General features: G+C 42.0%; 1 protein-coding gene across 8 annotated transcripts in view; it reads right to left on the reverse strand.

Annotated features, from left to right (window-relative positions):
- syngap1b (synaptic Ras GTPase activating protein 1b) overlaps positions 1-24,012 on the reverse strand; it is a 132,037-nt gene that overhangs the window by 11,574 nt on the left and 96,451 nt on the right. For 5 of the 8 annotated variants that reach the window (XM_019279110.2, XM_019279102.2, XM_019279104.2 and 2 more), the window contains 15 exons: positions 23,158-23,311; positions 22,719-22,817; positions 18,983-19,222; positions 17,735-18,070; positions 17,504-17,648; positions 15,801-15,945; positions 15,428-15,664; positions 14,207-14,408; positions 13,662-13,867; positions 13,007-13,208; positions 12,034-12,627; positions 10,532-10,978; positions 10,089-10,262; positions 9,610-9,821; positions 4,007-4,079 (listed from right to left, as the gene is read on the reverse strand). In XM_019279110.2, coding sequence (XP_019134655.2) covers positions 4,007-4,079; positions 9,610-9,821; positions 10,089-10,262; positions 10,532-10,978; positions 12,034-12,627; positions 13,007-13,208; positions 13,662-13,867; positions 14,207-14,408; positions 15,428-15,664; positions 15,801-15,945; positions 17,504-17,648; positions 17,735-18,070; positions 18,983-19,222; positions 22,719-22,817; positions 23,158-23,311 — 3,466 coding nt within the window. Of the gene's footprint in view, positions 1-4,006; positions 4,080-5,374; positions 8,503-9,609; positions 9,822-10,088; positions 10,263-10,531; positions 10,979-12,033; positions 12,628-13,006; positions 13,209-13,661; positions 13,868-14,206; positions 14,409-15,427; positions 15,665-15,800; positions 15,946-17,503; positions 17,649-17,734; positions 18,071-18,982; positions 19,223-22,718; positions 22,818-23,157; positions 23,312-24,012 lie in introns of those variants that run through there. The other 3 variants (XM_019279106.2, XM_019279103.2, XM_019279107.2) reach the window with 3 other exon arrangements.

Genomic DNA, 24,012 nt, shown 5'->3' on the forward strand with positions numbered 1-24,012 from the left:
TATAAAAGTCTCATTATAATGCTTATTTTCAGGTAGATTATATACTAATGGAAACATAGTTATGCTTATTATTTTCCATTTCTGCCATATTCTGTAAATAGAGCCCCTTAAATCTGACACACCGGACCTTGCAAAATCTTTGTTTATGCAACTAAACTCCCTACTTTTCAAGACTTTTCAAAACCTGCAGATACTTTGTTACATTATCTGGCAGTTATTACTTTATCAGTTGCTGAGGTGTACTTTTATTTACTTATACAGCAGTTACTAATGTATTCACGCCCTTCTAATAGCAGAGAAATCTCAAATGCCTGTATTCAAAGTCAACTTTTTGCAGCGTGTGTTTATTTTCATCTGGATGCTGTTGTGGGAAGGATTATGGCATCCTGCACCTGTGTTGTTATGGGTGGTCTAATTAAGTTTTTTTTGTAAAGTTGGTAGCAGTTGGCCCGAAGAAACAATGGCATCATGCCTCTCTCCTCTCATTCCATATTAATTTACTTTCCCCCTCCTCTCTCAGCTGCTGCTTGTCCACCGGTCTGACCCGATCAAGCCGAGTGTCATCGTAAGTGCTGGGGTTTATGTGGCCCTGAAGCTAAAACACAAAAGTGACCTGAACAGCTTCACACGAGTTCGACTGAGAGCACCGTGAGCTGCGTGTAGATTAAACAAATGTTTCAGCAGAACTGAGCCTCATTACGTTCTTCTGTACTAAAGACTACTACTGATACTGAGTCCGAGAAAAGTCGTAGTTTTTAAGCCATGCCAGCGATGTAGCAATGTCACTACTAACTACTACATGGATTGTAATGTACTTTTGTGCACGGCTCATGGTTCCCAGATGATGCACCCTGATGATTTTGTTCCTCTAGCGCCACCATGCAGTTTGACATTTGTGATTTTTTGGATTATATCTTGACTTTGGCTTAAAATTTTGTACCCTCAAAAAGAAATGTAGTAACTTTGATGATCCCTTCACATTTCATGTAGCGCAGATGATAAATACTTTGGTATACGACTAGATACCTGTAAAGCCTCAGCTGTACTTTGTGTTCAGAGCCAAATAAATTTTATTTTTTTATCGTCCTATGATTTGTTTTAGTACTTTGATTCTTTTATTGTCTGTTTTTTATGTTTTATGTGCTCTTTGCATGCTATATGAAGCAGGTTGTAACTTTTTTATAAGTAGCTCAGGGACTTGGCTTGGGAACCTGAAGGTGGCTGGTTCAAGTCCCTCATAGACCAGTATGGAGTGTAAACTGGTACCTGTAGAGGTGCCAGATCACGGTACTGGCAAGGTACCGAACCCCAAACCCCCTTGATATAACGCCTTAAGTGCGTGCGTGGTTTAATTTAAGTCTAATTTTAGACAGTGGCTCTACGCCACACCAGTGGGGCCCGCCCCACAGTTTGAGAGCCGCTGCACTAATCTAAGCCTGTGAACATGGTAAACAGTTACCTGCTGAACATCAGCATGTTAGCATTGTCATCCTGAGTGTGTCAGCATGCTGACATTAGCATTAAGCTCAAAGTACCGCTGTGCCAAAGTACAGCCTCGTGGAGCCGCTCGCACGGCTGTAAAGTCTTGTTTGTGTTGAATTGCATTATATTATACAGCAGGTGTTTACCTTATCACATCCATCCACTGCAGCTCCTGCTGGCTTTAACACACTTATCTGTGTATATTGGGTTTTTTGTTATAAACAGCAGTGGCTGTACTTTACTTCTGACCACAAGGAAGAGCCTGAAGGATTTGTCTCTCTACAGTAGGGAGTAAAAACACATATGGTGTATGATTTTGATATAATAAATCATTATTTTGTGTCTGAACCAGCCACCTTCATAGTCTACCAGCTTGTACTGGCTAGCGGCTGGAGGCCGGTGGGTGGTGCCAGTTTCCCACCGTGTTTCTGATTTCACTTTGTACGGTTTGATCTGTTGGAATGAAGGACTCCGCGCTCCTTCAAACACCACACTGAGGATAACCTCCAGCACAGTTTGAACGCGGAGCAGGATGCTGCTCGCTGTGCGCGCTTCTCTAATCCAAGAAACATTTTTGTCAAGGCAGTACTGCAGCTTGAATTGTCACTGGTGGATATAAAGTCATGTGTTGTTGCTAAATTGTTGGTATTAAGCCTTTAATTAAGCTTTTAATGGCTCCAAACGAGTGTTTCTTATTCATATCCATTAAGATTAATGAAGAAGTCCACCTCAAACTGATCATTTTACTTGTTAATAGAGAAATAATGAAGTATGGAATCAGTAATTCAATTTAATAACTGACTTTAATCAGTTCTTCATTTTTTATATTAAAAAAAGTATTTATTTTACTGGAAGACTTTGTCTAAATGCAAAAAAATGTACAGTGTGTATATGTAATTTAATGAGGATCAAATGGGGAAAAAAATTTAAAAATTTGAATTGAAATGAAGTTAAGTGTGTTCGGAAGTTGTGAGCTTATCACCTGTTAGCACGGAGATGGACACAATAATGTGACTTAATTAAAGATGTGTGTTAATGATTTTTTTTAAAGCTTGATTATAATTTCAAACATGAATATGACAGATACATGCAATGTGAGCGAAGCTTTTTGTGTGATCACAGATTTGTAAATTTCATTTTCACGTGACCTCATATGGAATATAATCCTAACATTGCGTTGCGTCACAGAATCACATCTTTTTTTTTAAACTAATAATAATACTGCTTTTTTTGTTTTTGCTGACAAAGAACGAGACTTAACATGATTCATCGTGCTTCTAAGAGTCCTGAATCTATTTATTTACAGTCAATGTAGAGTTTTTTTTTGGTGTCATCTATTTATTTTTGTTGCCTACATTTTATGGCACTCATCATCCTACGCTGCAAACTTTATCCATCTGGCACCCAATATTATATTTGCAAATATTAAGATGCAACATCGATCGCAGATTATGATTAGAGCTGAAAGGTCGACTAATCGATTATCCAAGAACAAGTATTTTGGATAATCTAAGTCTATTTTATGGATCTGCCACCTAAATCTGACACACTGGACCTTTGAGTCAAATGAATTTGCTGCTACTTGTATGTATCTGAACACTTCTTCCACCACTGTTGGTGACAGTCATCAAGAAAAAAGTTTTATATAAAGGATTATTTCAGTTCGAGCGTGAGAGTGTCGTCGGCTGTAATTAAAAGAAACTGATCCGGACGGATGTCCAAGTCTCAGCATGAGTGAGCTGAATAGCTGCTTTTATCATCTTCCATTAATAGCATTTTTCCTCAAACAAAGGCATATGTATATATATATATTCATATATATTTATATATATATGTTCACACGCACATGCTATATTTACAGCATGACTCATGCTTGGAGGTGGGCTAGTTCAATTCGAGAGGATAAGAAAGGGGGCGGGTTGAGAGCATGGAATGAAAAGCACTAAAAGAGAGAGAAGCTCCTGAAGACACAACAGCACCACCAGCACCACCAGCACCACCAGCAGCACCAGCACCAGCAGCACCAGCAGCACCAGCAGCAGCACTGCCACGATGCAGCATTTGGGGAGGGGGCCTCAGCTGTTCAATAACCTGAGTGTAAGTCTGGTTCTACATCATGTGTGGAAATAAGCTTCAACTCCGACATGCTCAGCAGAAACATTCGACAGAAACAGAAACTACATCATCATCACAGACCGGGATATGCTCACAAACCCAGCTAGAGTCAGACATCTTCATAGCTTGAGCAAACAGCAACAACACTTTACTTTTTTTTTTTTTTTTTGGATCTTCAAAGCTCCCAGGTATGTTGGCAGACAGATGGCAGTCAAACCCAAAACACAGGGACAGGGTTCAGGGACAGGGCAAGACAATCAGAGGGACCACATACACACAGCAGACAAAATAATAAAGTAGGTAGCCGGGTAAAAAAAAGAAACAAAAAAGAGAGGTAGAAGAGGGGAAGGAGAGAAGACAGCACGGGCCATCGTACGGACTCGACGAGAGAAGAAGCAGTCTCACAGACCTGATCAGCGAAAATCCTGGTTTTTGGCTCAATCACGGGTCCTCCCCTTAACTCATCCTCCACAGCCATGAGTCTTGGAAGCAGAGAAAGAGAAAGAGAGAGAGAGAGAGAGACAGAGAGAGAGAGAGAGAGAGGAGGGAGGGGGGGGGGGAGAAAGGAAGGAAGGGGAGGAGGAGGGGGGGTGACAGAAAGAAAGAGAGAGGGAGTATTATGAAATCAAGATGTTACAAGAAGTTGAGCAGGTGCATGTCCAACATCTGTCTCAGCAACAACAACCACAGTGATTGGATGTTGCTTTTTCTTTTTTTTTTTACCTGGATCTCAAATCTGAATCCCAAACCCGACGGGCAGCTTAGTCTTTTAATGCTCATGCAAATGTTGAGCAGCAGTAACCCAAGCCATGCTTTCTGAGGCACTGCCAATTTTCACTGGTGGAGCCTATTTATTTATTTTTTCCTCTCTCTTCTCGCCCCCCCATGGGATTCATCAAAGCTTTTTTACTCCGTTTAAGGTGTTTTCCAAGCACAATTACGGCCAACTGTGGACAATTATGTGAAGTGAACAGTTCGGTTACAGATCCCAATCATCCCCAGGGAATTGCCCACGTTATGTAATATGGATTGACCGAGGCACTGGTGGAAAATCCTTTGACTAATCGCTTCAAAAGACTCTCGCTTAGCGGATACGACGCAAGGTTACTGCTGCAGTTTTTCACGAGCCACCGAACAGGCGCCGGCTCTCGTGATTATCCAAGTGCCAGGGATTCAACTCCAGATAGGGTCATTCGAGGATATTTCTCACATTAAAAGGTTACCGTGCAGTTACACAGCCAACTGGATAAACTGTGAATATTGTTATGGTGGTGATGAAAAGCCAAATAGAAGTTAAGTCTTCGCATGAAAGATTTCACTGGATCGAGTCCATGCGTTTTACAGCAAAGTCGCTGGAGTATCATCCCTTTGTAAGAGTGCTTTGCAACGTTTGTGTCAGTTTGTCTGGGTAAGTTACTCGTGTGTTCATTAGGGACACCTAAGCCAATCCAATAACCGACAGGAACATTTAATTGCCGCCATGTTTCCGTGCAGAATAAATATAACACCAATCAAGCCACTTTTGGGGTCACATATTCAGCACATTTATATATTTTTTCCTTTTATTCAGAACACAGAGAGGCACATGTTTGACAATAAAGAACGAAAATCCACAGGTGAAGTTTCAAACATAAGTGTTTGGATGTTTTATTCCACAAATAATGTACAGTGTCGAGAGTTATTTTTTACAAAAGAAGAGAATAGGAAAAAAAGAAACGAATCAATCATACTGTAAGCACAGACAGAAATATAAGCACTGTCCCGAAAAACAATGGAATGTAACATGGGTATACAGCATTAAGATTTTGACATGACTTCAAGAGGCAGACAATGATTCATGTGGGTGATATGTTACAAAAAAAAAAAAAAGAGAGGAAGAAAACAGTTAAGCTTTTTATATCCAGTTGTACTTCAAGTAGTGTGCTTTTGAGGTCAAGTCGTACATGTAGTCAAAACAATGTGTGTATCCACCAACATGAGGTCACAATGTCTGAATATTTTGCTACAGAGAAAAAAGGCAAGAGACAAAAGGTGTCAAATATGATGTAAAGTCAACAGAACGAAACAACAGACCTGAATCAAACAGCAGCTGCAAATACTTTCTTTCTCATTTTGCCGACAAGTTCCAACATATTTGACCGGAAACTTACCTCTCGGGCCGACGTCCGGCTGCCGCGTGACGCCGCAGAACCCCCCAAAACCCCGTCTGGTTAAAACAAACTAAGAATTATTTGCAACAAAATTTGACACAGGTCTGTAGAAAAAAGTGACTATAAACCCTTGGCTGTGCTACAAGCCATGTCAATCACACACACACATCAAGCCAAAACTCATCACCACTATGAATTCATTTGCAAGATTTAAAAACAGAAGTTTTGCCGTAGTACAATCTATACAGCCTATCAATATATTCTTGCTACAAAAGAGAGGCGGATATACTGACACCAGAATATTATCGATATCTCTGGAGAGGGAAAAATAAAAAATAAATATGGATGCCCTTTTTAATAATAATATTTAAATAATACTGTAACTGCATAAGTTAAATGACAGTACTGTCTAGCTTTCTTAAAACAACTATTTCTGATCACCATGTCACTGGACACCACCAATGACGGACTGCAGGTCAAAAGTCATACCAAGCATATACAGCAAAATCATACAGATAGAAGATTTGTCGGCTCTAAATTAATAAATAATATCCATTTGCAGTCTTTCATTTAAAATGCAGAGAAAAATTCACAAACACCATACAGAGAAGCCCCAAAAACAAAAACAAGTTGAGAACTTAAGAACACACTTTTTGCAGAACATACCGTGTTGTCAAAGAGTCACGTCACTGTTGTCATGTTGTCTCTGTGGTATTTTTGCACTTTACAGTATTCCAGGTCTTTATTTATTTATTTATTTTATATATATGTGTGTGTGTAGATACTGTGGATGGCACCTGGTAAAAGATTTTGGCAGGAAGTTACTGTTTCTTTATGTACACAAGATGCATACAATACACCTCAGCAGGATCCTGCATGTGCATTTGCACAGACAGCACATGTAGAGATCTATTATTGCGCGTCTCCTGCTAAAAAGTTAGCTATTGCAAGGTTAAAATAATTATAATCTCACTCTCGATAGAATTCATATATATCTCATATATTATTATTGTTATGGCTCTTGCATCACAGACTTTAATATGCTATGGGTTATAGTTAAAAATAGATTATTACTATGACAGGTACAATTAAGACCATTGATTTTTTTCCCCCCTCTCCGCTACTGCGAACTCGCTGCGTCTAAATCTGTTGTTCAGATCGCAGCAAACAGCGTGGGGGGAAGATAAATAGTTTATATTTATTTATAATCACTAAAATATTTTGACAAGAAAATAAATCAAATTGGAGAGCCTGTAGCCAACTAAATGGATCACTACCCCTAAAGAAAAGAAAAATAGATAAAGGTGCTACAGGTAAAGTGGATTCAGTGTTTTCAGTGGATTTAACCTAGCATGGTCTAAAACTCAATATTTGGCTTTGGTTTAAATTAGATTGTTTAAAACAAAGAGTGTATCTGGTCTAGTGACAGATATTGGATTTGCTCTGAGCTTAACGTAAAGTTTATGCACAGAACATTAAGGCTTCTCCGAAAACACAACGCTTAAAAAGTGTTTTAGTTCTGCAGATAAAGAGATTTTTTTTTTTTTCAAGCCTACATAGGAGCCATGAGTTCAGGATCACACACGCTCCCCTTTTTGCAGAACCTGAGGTTGCGTTTGCATCAACATAATGCGTGTTTGAGTGTGAAAATTTAACAAAAAAGTCAATTTAAGATAAAATATAACATAAGGCTGTGGTTACCCTTGTCGTTTCGCTAAGATTTTAGAGTCCAATCAATCCAATGCGATGCCCGAAGACCATGTTTGTTGGCATCCACACGTTCTGCGCTCCTTTGCATTCTACCCTATAAGTGCATTAAGACTAAAATCCAAGACGATGCACAAGCCTTGCAATGCATTTCGATGACATGGTCTGGCTCAGTGAACTGTGAGTGGAATTGACTCGGAAGAATCCAGATCTGCTACTTGACTCATCTCTGTGTGGTCAGATGATAAAAGTCACACAAGTGTGCAAGTGTAAGCCTCGGAAATATCAGTTTCCCCGCACAGTTTGCTTCATGTGTGCAGCAGATTTTTTTTTTTTACTGTATTCGCTTTAAGCTTATACTCCGGCGGGGAGGGGAGGGGGAGCAGTAATCAATGATTTGGCTTTAAGCGCTCCGATAAAAGTTTCTCTATTATGCGGCATATTTCCTTTATGCCTTCATGCTTGAATCTTCATCATAGTCTGTGACTCTCTCTCTCTCCCCTCTCTTCATGTTACATCGTATGGATGTAAAAAAAGAGACACAGAGAGAGAGAGAGAGGTATCGGTCTCCATGTTCACTCTGTAGAAAGATACCTCAGCAGTCCTTCAGTGATCATGGTTCACCTTGAATTAAAATGGAAGAGCGACTGTAATAATTAAACCATGGTCTTCCATAGTCCTGTGCCTTGAAGGTCCAAAACAATGCTTTGTGCTGCTTTAAAAAGTGCAGACAGGTTTCTGACGTTATCAAATTCTCAAATCCTCTTGTGCTTTTTTTTTTTGTTGTCTTTTTTCTGTCTTTTTTTTTTTTTTTTTACAATGCAATCTCGTGAGAGAGTCAACTGAAAATTAATCTAGGCGGAATCATCTGAAATGATCCCGAGATCTCCAGTAGTTAGTAGCTGTGTTCATAAAAATGGCTGATGAGAAGTGCAACAGCACAAGGATAGAGAGATTTTTTTTTATATACAAAGAGTTACGGCGTTAAAGATGTTTTCCCGTAAAAGACAAGCAGGACTGTCTCTGTCTTCATTCCGTGTCTTCTTTCCTGGAGTGGATTAGAAGTGGCAATATTCTCTGTCACCAGATATCCACCCTTCAGTTGCAGACCACAGAACAAGAAAATATTTTTCTCCCTTCTTTATCTCAACTCTCTCTCTCTCCACAATACAAAAATAAACTAAATTTGGGCAGCGTTGCTAATGTGCAGTCACGCTTAAAACGCTCGAGGAATCCGCATCCAGCAAACATTTGGTTTTTCGTGTCTGAATACAACTGTGATACGATCAATATTCCACTCTTTTCCCATCAGCTACTTAATTTTGTGGTCAATCGATAAAGTAAACTAAAGACTGCACTCGGAAAAAACAACAACAACAACTGCACCTTACAATTTCACACAAGCACTCAGTAAATTAGGACTCAGCTGGAGTTTTCCACAGTCATCCAAATATGACTTGAATAACAAGTAAACCATGTTGTGAAGTTATAATAGCAGATTCACTACAACAAGAGCTTAGAGGACAATCAAAGACTCCTTTGTCCAGCTTAACTCAGTTGAGCAGAACCAAACCGCAGAGGGAACATGCCCTGCACGCTTATCAAAGAAGATATAGATCTCTGTCTTCCTAATAATAGTCTCTCATTTTAATTTGTCACTCATTACATGTCTGCAGCTTTGGCTTTTCAATATACTGTACAGCTCCCTGCCTTTCTCCCAGGCCTGGAGTGGCTTAATGAAACTGGAATAACCTCCTACCCTCCAATATTCTTTGCAAGATAACAACCACTATAAATAGAGCCATATTCCAATATGCAATATATGTAATCTCAGGAACAAAAAAAGGAAAAAAAATCACTGCTTCGAGTTGATGTTTCTTGTTAAATACAATCCAATATGCTAAAGTTGTACTGTGTCAACCGAAGTCCTCTGCTTCCACTTACTCCTCAGACGTACGGTATTTTAATTAATGCTATCAATCTTTATCTGAGAGGACATGTCACTTTTTCCACATATTTTATAGTCTATTCACCGAAGGCGTCACAAATAAACAAAAATAAAGTCAATGTGGCCCGCCAATGGCCTCCCTATAAAAAAAACACATGATGTCTTAGCTGTCTTTTGCCCTCCATCCCAACAACAGCCTCCATTTACCTGCTAATTATTCCTTTAATTTGGGAGTCTTTCTCCACTTGCTGTTGCCGTAGCCTCCTCTCACTGTCATCGAGTCGATTCTGGTACTGTAGGAGGATCTTACTGGTCTGCTGCTCCTGCGTGAAGAGCCTCCGCTCGTACTCCTCCAGCTTTTTGTGGGACATCACCAAGCGCTCCTTCAGGGAGTTGATCTCCTCCTCGTACTCCCGTACCTGAGGCAGAAACATCGAGGGGGAGGCTGAATTAGATTTACGTGCTTTGGTTTGTCAGTGTCTGGTGGAAAACACTTTAAAAACATTCAAAATTAGAGTCGCTGCACGAAGTCTGATGCAGAGTGACGATACCAAACACATTTGGCTGCTTGAGACCTCTGGACTTCTGTGTTAAATCTAGATCTGAGTGCCATCTGCTCAGCAACGACACACACGACTCAAAGCATGAATTTTATTGTAAGGGCAGTTCCTAAAAGCGATACCTACCCTGTCCATGCGTGACTCATCCATGCTCTTTGAGTACTCCTTCAGTTTGAACTCTTCACGGTCAATCCGCGAACTTTCAATGTCAGCCGACAGATGAGGCATGTTGGAGACCCAGGCCACCGTTCGCTCGTTGGCTGGGGTTGGAGGATTGAGGGTGGATGGAGACTGGGAGCCCTGGGAAGAAAGGCCAGCACACTGAATATGAGAACATGAGTTCTTAGGTGGATGAGAGTCAGTGTCATAGCAAGACATTTTTATGCAAAGTGCCTCAGAGTTCATACATTTTGAGCATGGCTGGACCCTGGTGGGACTCAAGCCATTATTACAGACAATTATAAGCCATATACAGTAACTGATATCTTACACACATTGTTGCCATGAGCACAGGTGCTGCTCGAGAAAAACAAAGAGAATAAAATGAGTCCAGAGCGTGCAGATGTTACCTGTTTGCTCATGGTGGGTTTGAGCAGGTGCTGCTGCTGCTGCTGAGACTGTTGCTGTGGTGACTGCTGAGTGCTCTGACTCGTGGTTCCCTGTGGACTCTGGCTTTCCCTGACAGAGCTCTGCTGGTGGGGCAGACCCGGGGCAGTGTTGTCTTTGACGGACAGCTGCCGTGGCCCGTGCTGCCTGCCGCCGCCGTAGCCGGACTCGGGTGACTGGAGGAGATTCCCGCTCTGCGGTCGTGTTTTAACCGGAGCAGCGGGGGCAGCGGCCGCGCTGACGGACAGCTGATGGGAGGTCTGGGACTTGACGCGCTGGGTGGGAGGCGGGGCAACAGAACTCTGGCGCATGGGTTGGACTGTGGTGGGGGGCGTGGTGGCCAGGGAGGAGTGGGAGGTTCCTGTCTGCGAGGTCATGCCCATCATTTGTTGTTGCTGTTGAAGGTTATCCTTCGAAAGAAAACACATAAAATTTATATTTTAATTCAGTTCTTTTCAGGGCAGATGATGCTGCTGCTGAACTTCACGTTTAAAAAGATCCAGGAGGCTGCGATGATTGGGCGTATTTCTTCAAGAACCCATGAGAACTTGCAACTAATGATTTGTTTCACTCTTAATTAATCTGCCAATTATATTCTCCATTATCCAATTACTCTTTCGGTCTGTTAAATGTCGAAGAATGGTGTACAGAACTTCTTAAAGCCCATGGTGACATCTTCCCATTGCTGAATGAATCGGCACCTATTGGATTTTGTTGATCAACTAACTTGAATTTGAGTCAGTTAATCGTTTCAACTGTCCTCTTAAAGGTCCAGTGTGTAAGATTTAGGAGTATCTATTGGCAGGAACTGGACATGATATTCATTAGTATGTTTTCATTAGTCTGTAATCATCTGATTATAAGAACTGTTGTGTTTTCATTGGCTTAAAATGAGCCCTCTATATCTACTGTGAGAGCGGGTCTTCTTCCATGGAGCCCACCATGTTGAAATGCTATTTTACTACAGTAGCCCTGAGCGGGCAAACTAAACACCGACCTACATTATGACCTTTTGCTTTTTATGTGAATTTTGCAGCCACAGTTTTTCCTACATGTTTGCAAGGAGAAGGTGAGGCGTGGTAGAGTTTTGATTGGTTGCAATCTTCACTGCAACTTCACTGCTAGGTGGCACTAAATCCTACACACTAGACCTTTAAATAATTTATTAAAACTCTTTCATAAAGAGACAATACTAAACATTAACTAGCTCCAGTTCCTCAAACATGAGGATTTGCGGCTTTTGTCTTGCTGTTATATATTGGATATATTTGATTTTTGGGTCATTGGTCAGACAAAACAAGCAACCTGAAGACATCACCTTGTGCTCTTTGGAGTTTGTGATGGACTTCTCATTAAATGTAAACAATAATCGATTAAACAATAATGAAAACAGTCAACAGAGACCAAAAAAAGCTACACATTGTGGCTTTAAAACATCATGAAAACACAACAGACGTCCGTGTACCTGCACTTGCATGGACATCTGCCTGCGTCCATATTCGGCCCTGCTGTAGTCGTCACTGTAGCTGTGTGAGTGGATGATGCTGGGTTGGCCCAGGTGACCGTCCCTGGTCCTGAGGGTGGACAGGTCCTCACTGCGAGAGAACCCCCCGTGGGCGAACTGTGGGATGTAGGCCTGGTGAGAGGGCTCGGGGTCTGGGGCCAGGAGCAGCGGCGCTGGAGGTTGAGCCCGGCTGTGCTGGTGATGGAGCTGTTGCTGTTGAGGCCCATCAGCAGTCGCCAGATGAAAGAGTGGATTCTGGAAGGAAAGCGGGTAGCGCATGGCGGCGGCCTGCTGTTGCTGCTGCTGGGATAGCGAGTCGGTGGTGGTGCCCATCTGGCTCAGCTGGCTCAGCCGAAGGCCGCCGGACATGCTGGAGCCGCCAGAGCCAGCTGACAACCTCCCACCGGCCCGCAGCTGGCTGCTCAGGCCCGACCCCAGGCCGCCACCGCCTCCGCTGCTCAGCCCTCCGAAGCTGCCCATGCCGGCGATGGAGGCCTGGGAGGAGTTGAGCATGTCCACCGACTGCAGGTTAGACACGCTGTTCATTCGGGAATCCTGGAGGTCCATCATAGATACGCTTTTATTGACACTGAGCACCTAAATATTAACGGATATGAGAGGCTAGTGCGGCCCCTGTTATTATGTATGTTAGGTGGCCACGGATGATATGGGTGAGGGTGGTGCGGGTGTTTTTACCGCGAGGCCTGGATATCGGAATGCCTCAAAGTATTTCCCAGGAAATACCGCTAGGATGAGTTGCGTGGTGAATCAGTGGAAAAAAAAGCAGATGTCATGATATACTACAGCCTCGATCAAACGATGGCAGATTCTATCAAGTATGACTAACATGCACGTCATACTAACCTCACTTTGGTAAAAAGATAAACCTAGCGGATGGGATGATGATTCCCCAAACCAGTGTGATAAAACTCACCTTAGGGTCTGGTTCCGTGATGTCCGAGCTGCTTGTGCAGTAGGCTGGGCTGGATCGGGCCAGGGGAGGGCGTGATACGTAAAACATGTCTTTGGAGGACGCTCGATGGGGGTGGTCACGGTCCTGAAAACTCATCTGCGAGCGGGATGGCATGACCCCTCCGGTGGAGGTAGGGGAAGGCAAGCGAGTGATATCTATAGAGCTGGAGGACAGTAATGGGTGAAGCAGACGATAGCCAAAGATAGAGACTAACACATAATTAGAGGAATTGCTGATTAACTAATTAATTTTGATAACTGATTAATCAATTTGAGCCATGTTTTTAGGGTTGTAGCTTCTTAAATGTGAATATTTACTGGTTTCCTCCATCTTGTACAGCGTTAAACACAGAATATCTTTGGGTTTTGAAATGATAGTCAGATGAAAAAAGTCAGATTGGGATTTTTGGGCCACTTTCTGACATTTTATATATAACAATTAATGAATGAATAGACAAAATAATATAACATATAACTCAAGTGTGGGGATTTACAGTTTGAAATTCAGTAATAACACAATGACATTTGAGGGAACAGCACACAAGCTTGCTGGATCTTTGATATCAGCTTGCTCTCTGTGTATAAAGAGTTTAGCAGTTATGTTATGAACGTTTTACCTATTAAGATCCCTCATCATGAGGTTTTGGAACTCGGATGAGATTCCCCTGTTGAAGCACGGCCGTGACTGCACCCAGTCCGTCTGCCTCTCCTGCACCCTGTTGTCTGTCTGATGGCTGGGCTGCCTCTGGAGGTGTGGGTTACGCAAGGCCATACTGATGTCGTTCAGGAGGCGAGGCAAAGGACCCAGTTTGATGATGGCATCCTGTGATTAAAAGGAAAAAGAAACTGAGTTTCGCTGCGGATATATAAAGATCGTTATTTCTGAGTTATCCGGTGTAGCGGCGGTTCATTAAAATGCCTCGTATCCGCCTCCACTCACCTGGCACTTGTAAGTTAATGACAGTTCAAGTCTGATTAATGACTTACAGCCTCATTTAGCAAAAAAAATGGTTTGAGGTGAGAGAACAGTGAGACGTTGAATTGTTTTAATCCTGAAATTACATATCCAGTCCAACATGAGGGATGGACACAAAAATGTGTCTTATTTCGGTAAAACTGCAGTTTATAATGTCGTACCATGATGTTTCATGTTTGTGTTTACCTTGCTGAGCTGAGCCATGACCTCCCAGAGGAGACTGTGCAGTATGGACAGCTCCCTGCCTAGGTCGATGTATCCCTCAAAGCCACCTGCATTGCTGACACTGTCAAGGTTGGAGATCTCATAGAGGAACTGCTGCATGGAGGCCCACTCCATCTCTAAAAACTCATTCATGAAACACATGTACTCCTCTTTATTGCCAAACCTATGGAGGGAGGGAAGAGGAAGGAAGGCCAGTGAGGAGATAAGCAGGTAGAAGGTATGAAAGAGAAGAGAAGGGAAAGTTAGAAGAAAGTGAGCGACACACAAAAGTGACAACAGTTCAAGACCAAATATTACAATACATTTTTAGTTTGAATGCATGATGAAAAATGAAAATTGCATGTTACCTTCACTTACTATGTGGTTATGAGTCAAATAAACAAAATGGAGACAAACTTGAGTTACAGCATGGTGGCTCCTGTACAAAACTACTACTGACAACGACATCACTGCAAAAACACGGAGCATTTACATGTTTCTCAGACAATATGAAGGAAAATCAGGGACGTTTTGTTCACTTATAACGGACGTTCACATACGGTATCTTGTTTGCCTAATTGTGAACAAACATTCTACTTTTTATAGGTTCAGAATGAAAACGTAAAACGGGCTGCTCCACAATAATAATCACTACAGGAGGTGTACCCCAGGGTTCAGTCTTTGGCCCACTAATATGCACCATTTCCATCAATTTACCTGGGTGCAAATGTTCCAAATATTCAACTCTGTTGCTGTTGCTCTGTCACTGTTATTTACTATTGTGTCCACTGAGCTCAGTCAAGCTTTAATAAAGTTTATAAAGTTTTGAATACAGGTAAAGTATTGTATGTGGTCATTGCATTCCAAGGAAGGAACGCTGAACATTTAAAGTGCAAAATATTTGAGTATTTAATGTAGCTGATGCCCAACTTTTTTTTTTCAGTTCATAGAGGAATGCTAAATTAAGATTTAATTATTAGTTAATTATTATTATTATTATTGTAATTATTATTAAAAGAAAATAACACCTTTACTTGACAAAACAGGCAGATAGGAAACAGGTAAAGAGTGGGATATGGTTACCAGCTGTAACTGAACTGATGACATTGAGCTGAGTATAAGTTTCGCATGCTGGTGCACCAGTTAGTGACTGGATTCAAACTGTGAAGACGGTAAATAAAATAAAAGTGAAATAAAACTGACTTGGAGAAGTTAGCCAGATTTTGCACTACTTTCGCGATGAGGGTGAGCGTGCGTGACGTCTGCTCGTCGGGATACTCCTGCGTGAGATTGAAGAGTGACGGGGACATGATGGCGGGACACAGGAAGCGCAGGAAGAGGGAACCACTGATGAGACGATCGGCGATGTCCTCCCGACCTCTCTCTGCACAGCGCACTCTCCAGGAGGCAAACACTTCCTTTAGCTCTCGAGGGAAAACACTGAGAAGGAGACGTACTTACAATATCAGAAACAAACTGTGGAGATTCAGAGTTTATTTAGCCCCCTGAAGAAGTCTTTGTATAATAGTATTTATATAATAGTATTTTTTTCAATATATATTTGCTAACTGCTCACCAATGGGAGTTAACGATCTTGCAGAGTGCCAGTTCACAGCACATTCGGAGATTGGCTTGGTGGTCTGGGAGTACAGAGGGTGGTGTTCTCATGGGGTCCACTTCGCAATTTTCCTCTGACTCATACAAGGCCCTTATGAACTCCCCTACAAATGACATTTCATTAATAACGGCAAAATGGTAGAGGCTATCAGCAAGCTCTGTTCACTGTTAATACGGAAAACAATGACAACAAAAAGCAAAAGTACAGAAAGGGAAAAAGCCAAGACAAAGCTGGAAAACCAAGGGGACGGGATAATTAACCAGCAAGGTAACTAATGTAGCTAGAAGGCAAAACCTTCAAGAATCTTTAGTGAGTGTATTACATATTAGATGTCTAACTATTTCATATTAAATGAGGACAAAGGGACTTCAGACCATGTCTTGCTCTTCCTGATGCAAAGAAATTGATTTGTGTGTTGGTGTTCTCTCGTCTGGATTATTGCAATGCTCTTTTAACTGATTACCAAAGAAATAAATAAAGAAATAAAAATCAGTGAATGGACCTCAGCTTTTCAAAATGCAGCTGCCACAGATTTAAGACATACAGGTTGAAAGAAAGCATATTACACCCATCTTAACATCTTTGCACTGGCTTCCTGTCTCGTTTAGAATTTTCCAATTATGTTTATGTTTACAAAGCTCTAAATGGTTTAGCAGCTTCATATTTAGCCAACGGTACCAACTGTTAAGACAATAGAATATGGAGAGGCAGCTTTCTCTTACTGTGGAATTGTCTGGACGCCTGTTTTTTCACTCTGTAACAACACTAAGTCACCAACTATTTCACTGATTTTGGTGAAACTGGATCATATTTTATGGAGAAAATGTTTTCTGGGTTTCCCCTCTGATGTCCTCCGGCCGCTCTGTGATTTTTCTGATGGACAAAAAGCTTTACTTGTTGCTAAGATAGTTCAGTCTGTGCTACCCAGACTGGGAGCACCATCTTTATTCACACCACTGGCAAAGCAGCTTTCGACCCCCTGGAGGAGGAGGAGGAGGAGGAGGAGGTTTTCAGGCCTGGAGTGAGGGTGGACCTGGTGTTGTGCCAGAACCCGAGCTGGATGAGCGAACAATATAACTGGACTCAGCAGCCTCTCTGGACAGAATGGCAGAAACTAAGAGACTCAAAAGGAAGTGGTGTCTAAGTGAATTACAATCGGAAACTGGGGGCACCAAATCGTAAAGAATCTTACAACGGAATCATTCAGATTCGTATGTGCTTGTTAAAACATTCAGCAATACAGCTATGCTAATGAGAACAATATATTAAATGCCCTTCTCTTCCTTTAGGGAGGTTGCATTTATCCACTTTTAAGAAGAGCTGCATCTTGATCTGACAGACATCAGGCACTTGTGCTGAACTCGGCTAAACACACGATTCAATATATAACCTCTCTCCGTGCACGGATGTAAAAAAAGTTTGACTCTGGATATAGTCGAAAATGATAAAATTCCCTCTATAAAACTAAACTCTCTCTTCAAGCACAAACACTGAGGCAGGCTGAGAGAAAGCGGGGCGAGAGATTTTTCCCTTTAATTAAAAGTTTCGTTATTCCAGCAACTTCCAAAAGTTCATCTCCTGCATTTGAAATGTGTTTCATGCGGGTGTATATATTGTGCAGGTAATTTATACGGTGACATCCTCCCACCGTTCTCGCTCACCTATAGCATCCTTGAGGTACTTATGTCCGATCAGTTTGAGGTACTCTTCTATGGCTTTGGTGGCCAGAGTGTTCTCTCTGAAGATAAGGTGTTCTCGGTCGATGAATCTGTCTACCTCGCACATCGCCATGTCTGACAGGAAGTCCTGTAGAAAGGAAGAACGAAGTTATGGCTGCTTATTATACACAGGTTTGGTTTAGATCAGATGTTTCCACATAGAGCTGTCCCTACCTTAGCTTTCCCTGTGCTCTGCAGTATATGCACCAATGCACAGGCTACTTCCTCTTTGCTCTTCACACTCAGCACTGGCTCCAACACAGCACACATGGTGCGGTAGTTATTGGTGACGTACTCCGCGAACTCCTTGTACAGCTCCATGGGCAGGATGTTCATGGTCTGGAAGCGGGATTTGAGGCGTAGGGATGCGTTGATGATCTTCCCTCCTCCGACACCAGCTCCCTTTGTGAGGACGCTGGGCTGGATGACCGGGTACCATTGCTCCACAAACTGACGTCCGGTGATGCTTGAGATGGGGATGCTTACAAGCCCTAAGTATGTGCTCTTTTCCTGAGAGAAACAAAGAAGATATTAGTCGACAATAAAAGTTATCTCTCATAACATCTTTACAATGTCAAAAATAATCTGAAATATCAGAAGCAGGTTCATTTAAAGCTTTAGCACTGACGAAGTAATGAGTAACAAGACTAACGCTGCATCCCTGCAGTGTCATTTGAAGCTAGACATTAGTTATTTTGTTATGGTGCTGCCACTAAATTGAGATTAGAAATTATCTCCATTTGTGACTGTCCATTCATTCTTTGGCTTAATCAATGTATTATTTTTAAAAGTGGCAGAACGTAAAGGGGTAAAATAGCTCTAAAATGGTCATAATGTCGTGTATCTGCATGGTTCTGATAGGGTTGTTGATCCATGACTTCATAAAAACTTCAGTCAGTTATGCTTTTTCTTTCTTTTGGAGTCTGCACACAAAAACATTGCATTTTGTCGTGAAGCCAATGAAGCACATGACAAAGTCAAAAGCAGTGCCAACACAGATTTTTATTATCTATTGGCTATTTTATAATAAAGCTACTAAATGACAATGCAGGAATTTCACGTGATGTTTCCTCTGTCTTCTTCTCATCTCTTTGGTTTTGTTACCGAGCAACATTATCATTTACCGGAGTCGAGTTTCTTTTTCCTTTTTTGCTCTGTTTTTGGTCTCTACCGACTTTAACATCTAATCTCTAACTGCTAAACAGGTTGTTTACAGTGTGCTTTAAAGTCAAAGTTGTGTGTTTGACAGCTATATGATGAGCTGAAACTATACATTTGATAACTTTAGTCACTTTTAGGTTATATCTAAGTGATTAAAGCTTTAAACAACAGAAAGCTAAAACAAACCAAATGTTAGTACAAAGCCTCTCTCTCGTTTTTGTTCTGGCGACCTTCATGTTACCTGACGGATCTCTCTGTTACCTTGCGTCTCTTCTTGTCTGTCTCCTTGTATAGATGAAGGCGTAGGTTGCGTACAGCTGGCAGGTTGTTGAATTCAAAGTGCTCGCCCCAGAAAACGGTGTCGGTGCGGGGCTTGCTGGTGGTGCGTGCGTACAGCATGTCATCCAGACAAAGTTCGCAGTAGTAGCGTTTCTTGGCTGGAAGCTCGCGGGCCTCGATGATCCACAGTTTGAGCACATTGTCCACCCTTCGGCTGTTGTCCTGTGTGGAGATGGGAGTCAGGTCAAAAGAGGGTCAAGTGCATTTAATAATAGAGTCATTTAAAAAAGCTTTACAAAGAGAGAGAGGATGATACAGTGCGTGACAAACAGCAAAGGAAGTTGAGGGATGTGGAAACAGAGACAGTGTGTGCGTGTGAATACAGGGCGACAGCAGGTCAGCCTGCAGGAGAACAGAGTAAATGACAGGAAAGAAATGGCTGGTGACATGGCGGTCGAGCTCATGTGTATTGGGGAGGCTGTATTTGGTAAATTGCTCTCAACTCTGGATTTGAATTACAGAGACAGAAAACAGCACGACGGCGACACAGAAAAGAAAGATAGCAGAGGATGTGAAGGAGAGGAGGAGGAGGACAGTGGAAGTAATCCACTTAACACTTCTTTTTACACAAATGACACAAAGCACGTTTGCTGCAAAGACGAAGGACAAACAATGGTGGTAATGTTTCTGTAGACAGCTACACTTCCTAATCATGATCACAAAGCCCAGGCTATATTTGACATCCCCCCATGGGAGGAGAGAGAGCGTCGTGTTGATTGCAGAGTGATGTTTCAGTGAACGAGGGGGTTTGGGTGGGGTTGAGTCATTTCAATTGGGCTCAAATGCCATTGTCGTTACCCCCCCCTGTTTGCTTCAGACTATTTAAATCCTAATTTAGACGGTTCAATACGTGAGCGTCAGCTCGACGCACAGTTCTTAAGTTCCCCATTTGTATTCTCTCTGATAAACCAGCGCCAAACACAAGGCATAATTAATTCCGAACCTCTGAGTTTGAATGTGCTGGACATCTGGCGGCTCAGTTTGCTCGTGCACATACAGTGCATCGGCACCAGCGTGGGCTCGAGTTCTCCGTTCTTGATATTGTGTTACATCTCCCCTAGATTCTGTCATATTTCACTAACCCAAAAAAAAGAAGAAGTAATAATAATAAAACACTAAAGCGGGGGGTGAAGTGGCTGCTCTCCTTTTGAACAAAAAACAAACAATCAAAAAGCTCAAAGAGGGAATTAAAAAAAAGCTCCAGAAAGTTAAGAAGCATAATGAAAATCCTTTTCTCTGCAGTGAGTCTTATCTCTGTCGATGCATCTGGTCTGAGATGCACGGTGCGTGTTGTTTAGGGGTAGGAGGCAGGGAGGGGCATGATTTTTGGAGAGAGAGCCTCTGTGTGGAGTCCTTGGAGCTCCATGACTCAGCCAGGACCCCCATGGCCTGAGCATCTGGACGAGGCATTCAACTCGGATGATGTTTCATCTCAGTCTGGCTTAATAACTCCTAGTCCCTGGTTGCCTTCAAGCTGCATATCTCACATGCCTGCACACTAAATAACACAGAAGGGAGATATGGGACAATTTTACACATCTATAAAAAATTAGGATATTGGTTTTACTCTGCGCCGATATGAAGGACTGAGATTTTTTTTTTTTTTAAAGCTGTGAGGATGGAAATAAAATCACAGCGGCTTAAAGCTGCACTAGGAAAGATTGTTATGTGAAAATACACCATCATATCATATCTGCTTAAATCATTCAACAGAGCTGCAAAGAAGAAGACGTTCCCATCTGCACTAATTAACTTCAATCTGGTGTCAGATAGGAACACTCTGACATTGGGCCTCATGCAAGAACATTCACACATGCTTATTTATTTTCTGTGACGAGCATCAAACTAACTGGACAGACTTAAAACTAATATATTAATACCGCAGCTGCCAACAGTGTGTGGTCAGAGCAACAAGGTTAGATGCTAAAAAGGGAGTCAAGGGGACAGTCACAGAGATATTAGATGGGGTAATGTTAAAGCCTGCAGTCGGTGATGTTAAGCTATCAGGTGTAACAGGGGATCACAGTGGACAGCGACCTGCAGAGAACGCCCCGAGGCAGCTGCGAGAATTTTGCTTTGTTGAAATACAAATCAAATCTGTAAAACCTCAATAACTCGGAAATCCATGATGGATATTAACCCTTGATTAAGTTTGTCTTAGATACATAGTTCTATCCATCCTTTTTCTGTAACTGCTTATCCTTAAATCAGGGTCGCAGGGGGTGGAGCTGATCCTAGGTGACATTGGTGAGAGGCGGGGTGCACCCTGGACAAGTCGCCAGTTCATCACGGGGGTAGGTACGTTTGATTTCAGTTGATTCTGGTATTTTTAATTTTTGAACACGTAAATTTACTCAAAACAACAAAAAAAACCTCAAAACTAGATTTAACAAAAGTTAATCTATTCCAAATTGTTAATTGCAATAGATGCAAAAAAAATAATAAAGAAAAATCTGTGAGATCAGAAACTGACACTGTTAAATCTAAATTTTTAACATAATTAATGAACAGACTTCACATGTTGTCAGATATACTGTGATAACATCCGTCTAATCCACTGAGCAGAGCAAGCTGGGATCTATAAATACTCATATTTGTTACTATAATTACATTTATTACCATATAAGCCAGCACTGTCGCCTCACAGCAAGAAGGTTCCTGGTTTCGAACCTCAGCCGGGGCCTTTCTGTGTTCAGAGTTTGCATGTTCTCTCCGGGTAATCCGGCTTCCTCTCACAGTCCAAAGACATGACACTTAACAGGTAAACTGGTGACTCTAAACTGTCCGTTGAATGTGAGTGTGAATGGTTGTGCCCTGCGATGAGCTGGCGACCTGTCCACGGTGTACCCACCCACCCACTCGCCCCAAAGTCAGCTGGGATGGGCTCCAACCCCACTGCGACCCTAATGGACAGGTGGATGTGATATGAGCCCCACAGAACAGTCCAGAACATTTTAATCTCCAGTTTCTCTACATTTTGTGCAAATATCTCGTCTGTTTTTATCATATCTATTTAATTTCACCCGTGTCACATAAGCCTGCATTAACTATTCATACCTTATTAGTTAAAGGCGTGTCTTTATAGATTTAGTTCAAGCATTAGAGCAAGATTTATGACTGGTTTTTGTGGTCAATGACTGTTTTCTTTCCTGTGGCAGACTATCTGTATGCCACACATCTCTTACATTACTTGTATGTGGCCTGTAAGAATAAATCTCTTCATGAAATATTTGTTGCATGAGGCCCAGAGTTTAAAAAAAAGACCTGCACTTACCCTCTTGTCCTTTCCTTTATCATCACAGACAAGTATCACAGACACGCTGGCTTGGAAAACATGAGCCCGCTGTGTGTGATTTACAGGCATCACATTACCTGATTTGTGGATATCAAAGTTTTTCACAGAGGCGGTTTTGGATCCTCCACCCTGTGACACTACCTCGTGCAGCTTTAATATTTGCTCTGGAGAAGCGACTAAATTGCTCAACACAGACACACACAGACACGAGGATGGAGTTCACACAGAGAAATGAAGCGGTGCGCTCTTATTGAAAACAGACAACAACGGGAGACGGGGAGGAGAGAGAGAGACACACAGACAGAGGGATCATCCTTTTTTTTTTTATATCTTCCTCTACCGCATCCCTTTCTCTCCCCTCACCTTGTTGGGCTTGACAGCTCTCTGCAGGTTCTCGATCCATTTGTCTCTCTCTGCAGCTGAGCGACACGCAAAGCACTTGGTTCCCGATGCCGTAGTCACCTGAGGTTATAGCCAATGGTAAATTCAACAACCACAGCCATTAGTAACTATGGAGACTGCAACTAAGGCGCCAAAACAATGTCTTGTATTCACTCTCAACCTCTGTCATGTTCCACTAATGGAAAGGTGATGAAAAAAAGATGACAGACTCCTGCAGCAAATTATGTAAGGGACTAGGGCTCATTTCAGTTTCCTTGTAAAAAAAAAAAAAAAAAATGTAATTTTCAATTCACATCAATGTCACTTGTCAGGCTGGAACAACATTTTCCGTGTTATTTACTCATGTGTGAGAGTTTGTGTGCCGCTGTTTGGTCCACACACCGTGCAGCTCAGGCCTCACCTCAAAGCAGTACTCTTGTCCCAGGATGCTCGAGTGAACAGGTTTGATGATGGCGTCCTCGTCCAGTGTGAGGTCCAGCGCCTCTGCGGCGCTGCTGGGAGACAGCAAGGACTCATGGGAGTGGGACTCTTTGAAGCTCTGCATCAAACGGGTCCTGGGAGGAGTGAGAGTTGTGGTTAGATGTGGAGAGAGAGAGAGGAGAGGAAGGTGGCATTACGCTTCGGTTTTGTTTAAAAGGAACTGGAGTGTTAGGTGTCTGAAGATCTGAGGACGGAGGCTTGTCGCACGCCGCACAGATTATAAAGCCTCCTGGGGGAAATTATGATTTGTGATCTTGACTAACAAACAGCTGTATGAGTGCTGCACAATGTGTATGAAAAGGGGCTTTTAACACATCCCCAATATCTATGTTATGAATATCTAGCACCAAAAAGAAAAGGCCTTCGGCTGTGAACAAAACATCTGTTTGCCTAAACATCAGAAAATGACACAAAATATATGAAAGCTTGCACCGTTCATACAATAGCCTGCATGTGGAAAGGCAGGAATAACTTCCTAGTATAAAAACACAGATTTCTACATAAGCACATCTTTTTAAATCTGTGTGAACGAATACAATGACTTTATAATGTTTAATCATCATTTTTGTCATTACAAGGCAAAGAGAGAGAGAGAAAGAGGAGATGCTACCCTTCAGGCAAAGAAAAATAATGAACATTTTGAAACTTTCTATTCTGAAAAGATGTCAACGCAGTCGACAGAACAGACTCTGATTTTCTATTCTGAAAAGCTCATCGTGAACTTCTTGGATTTGTTTGCATCAGATCAGCTATTGCACACGATCCAAACTATATT

This window comes from Larimichthys crocea, chromosome XIII (assembly GCF_000972845.2).
Source record: "Larimichthys crocea isolate SSNF chromosome XIII, L_crocea_2.0, whole genome shotgun sequence".
Classification (NCBI taxonomy): domain Eukaryota; kingdom Metazoa; phylum Chordata; class Actinopteri; family Sciaenidae; genus Larimichthys; species Larimichthys crocea.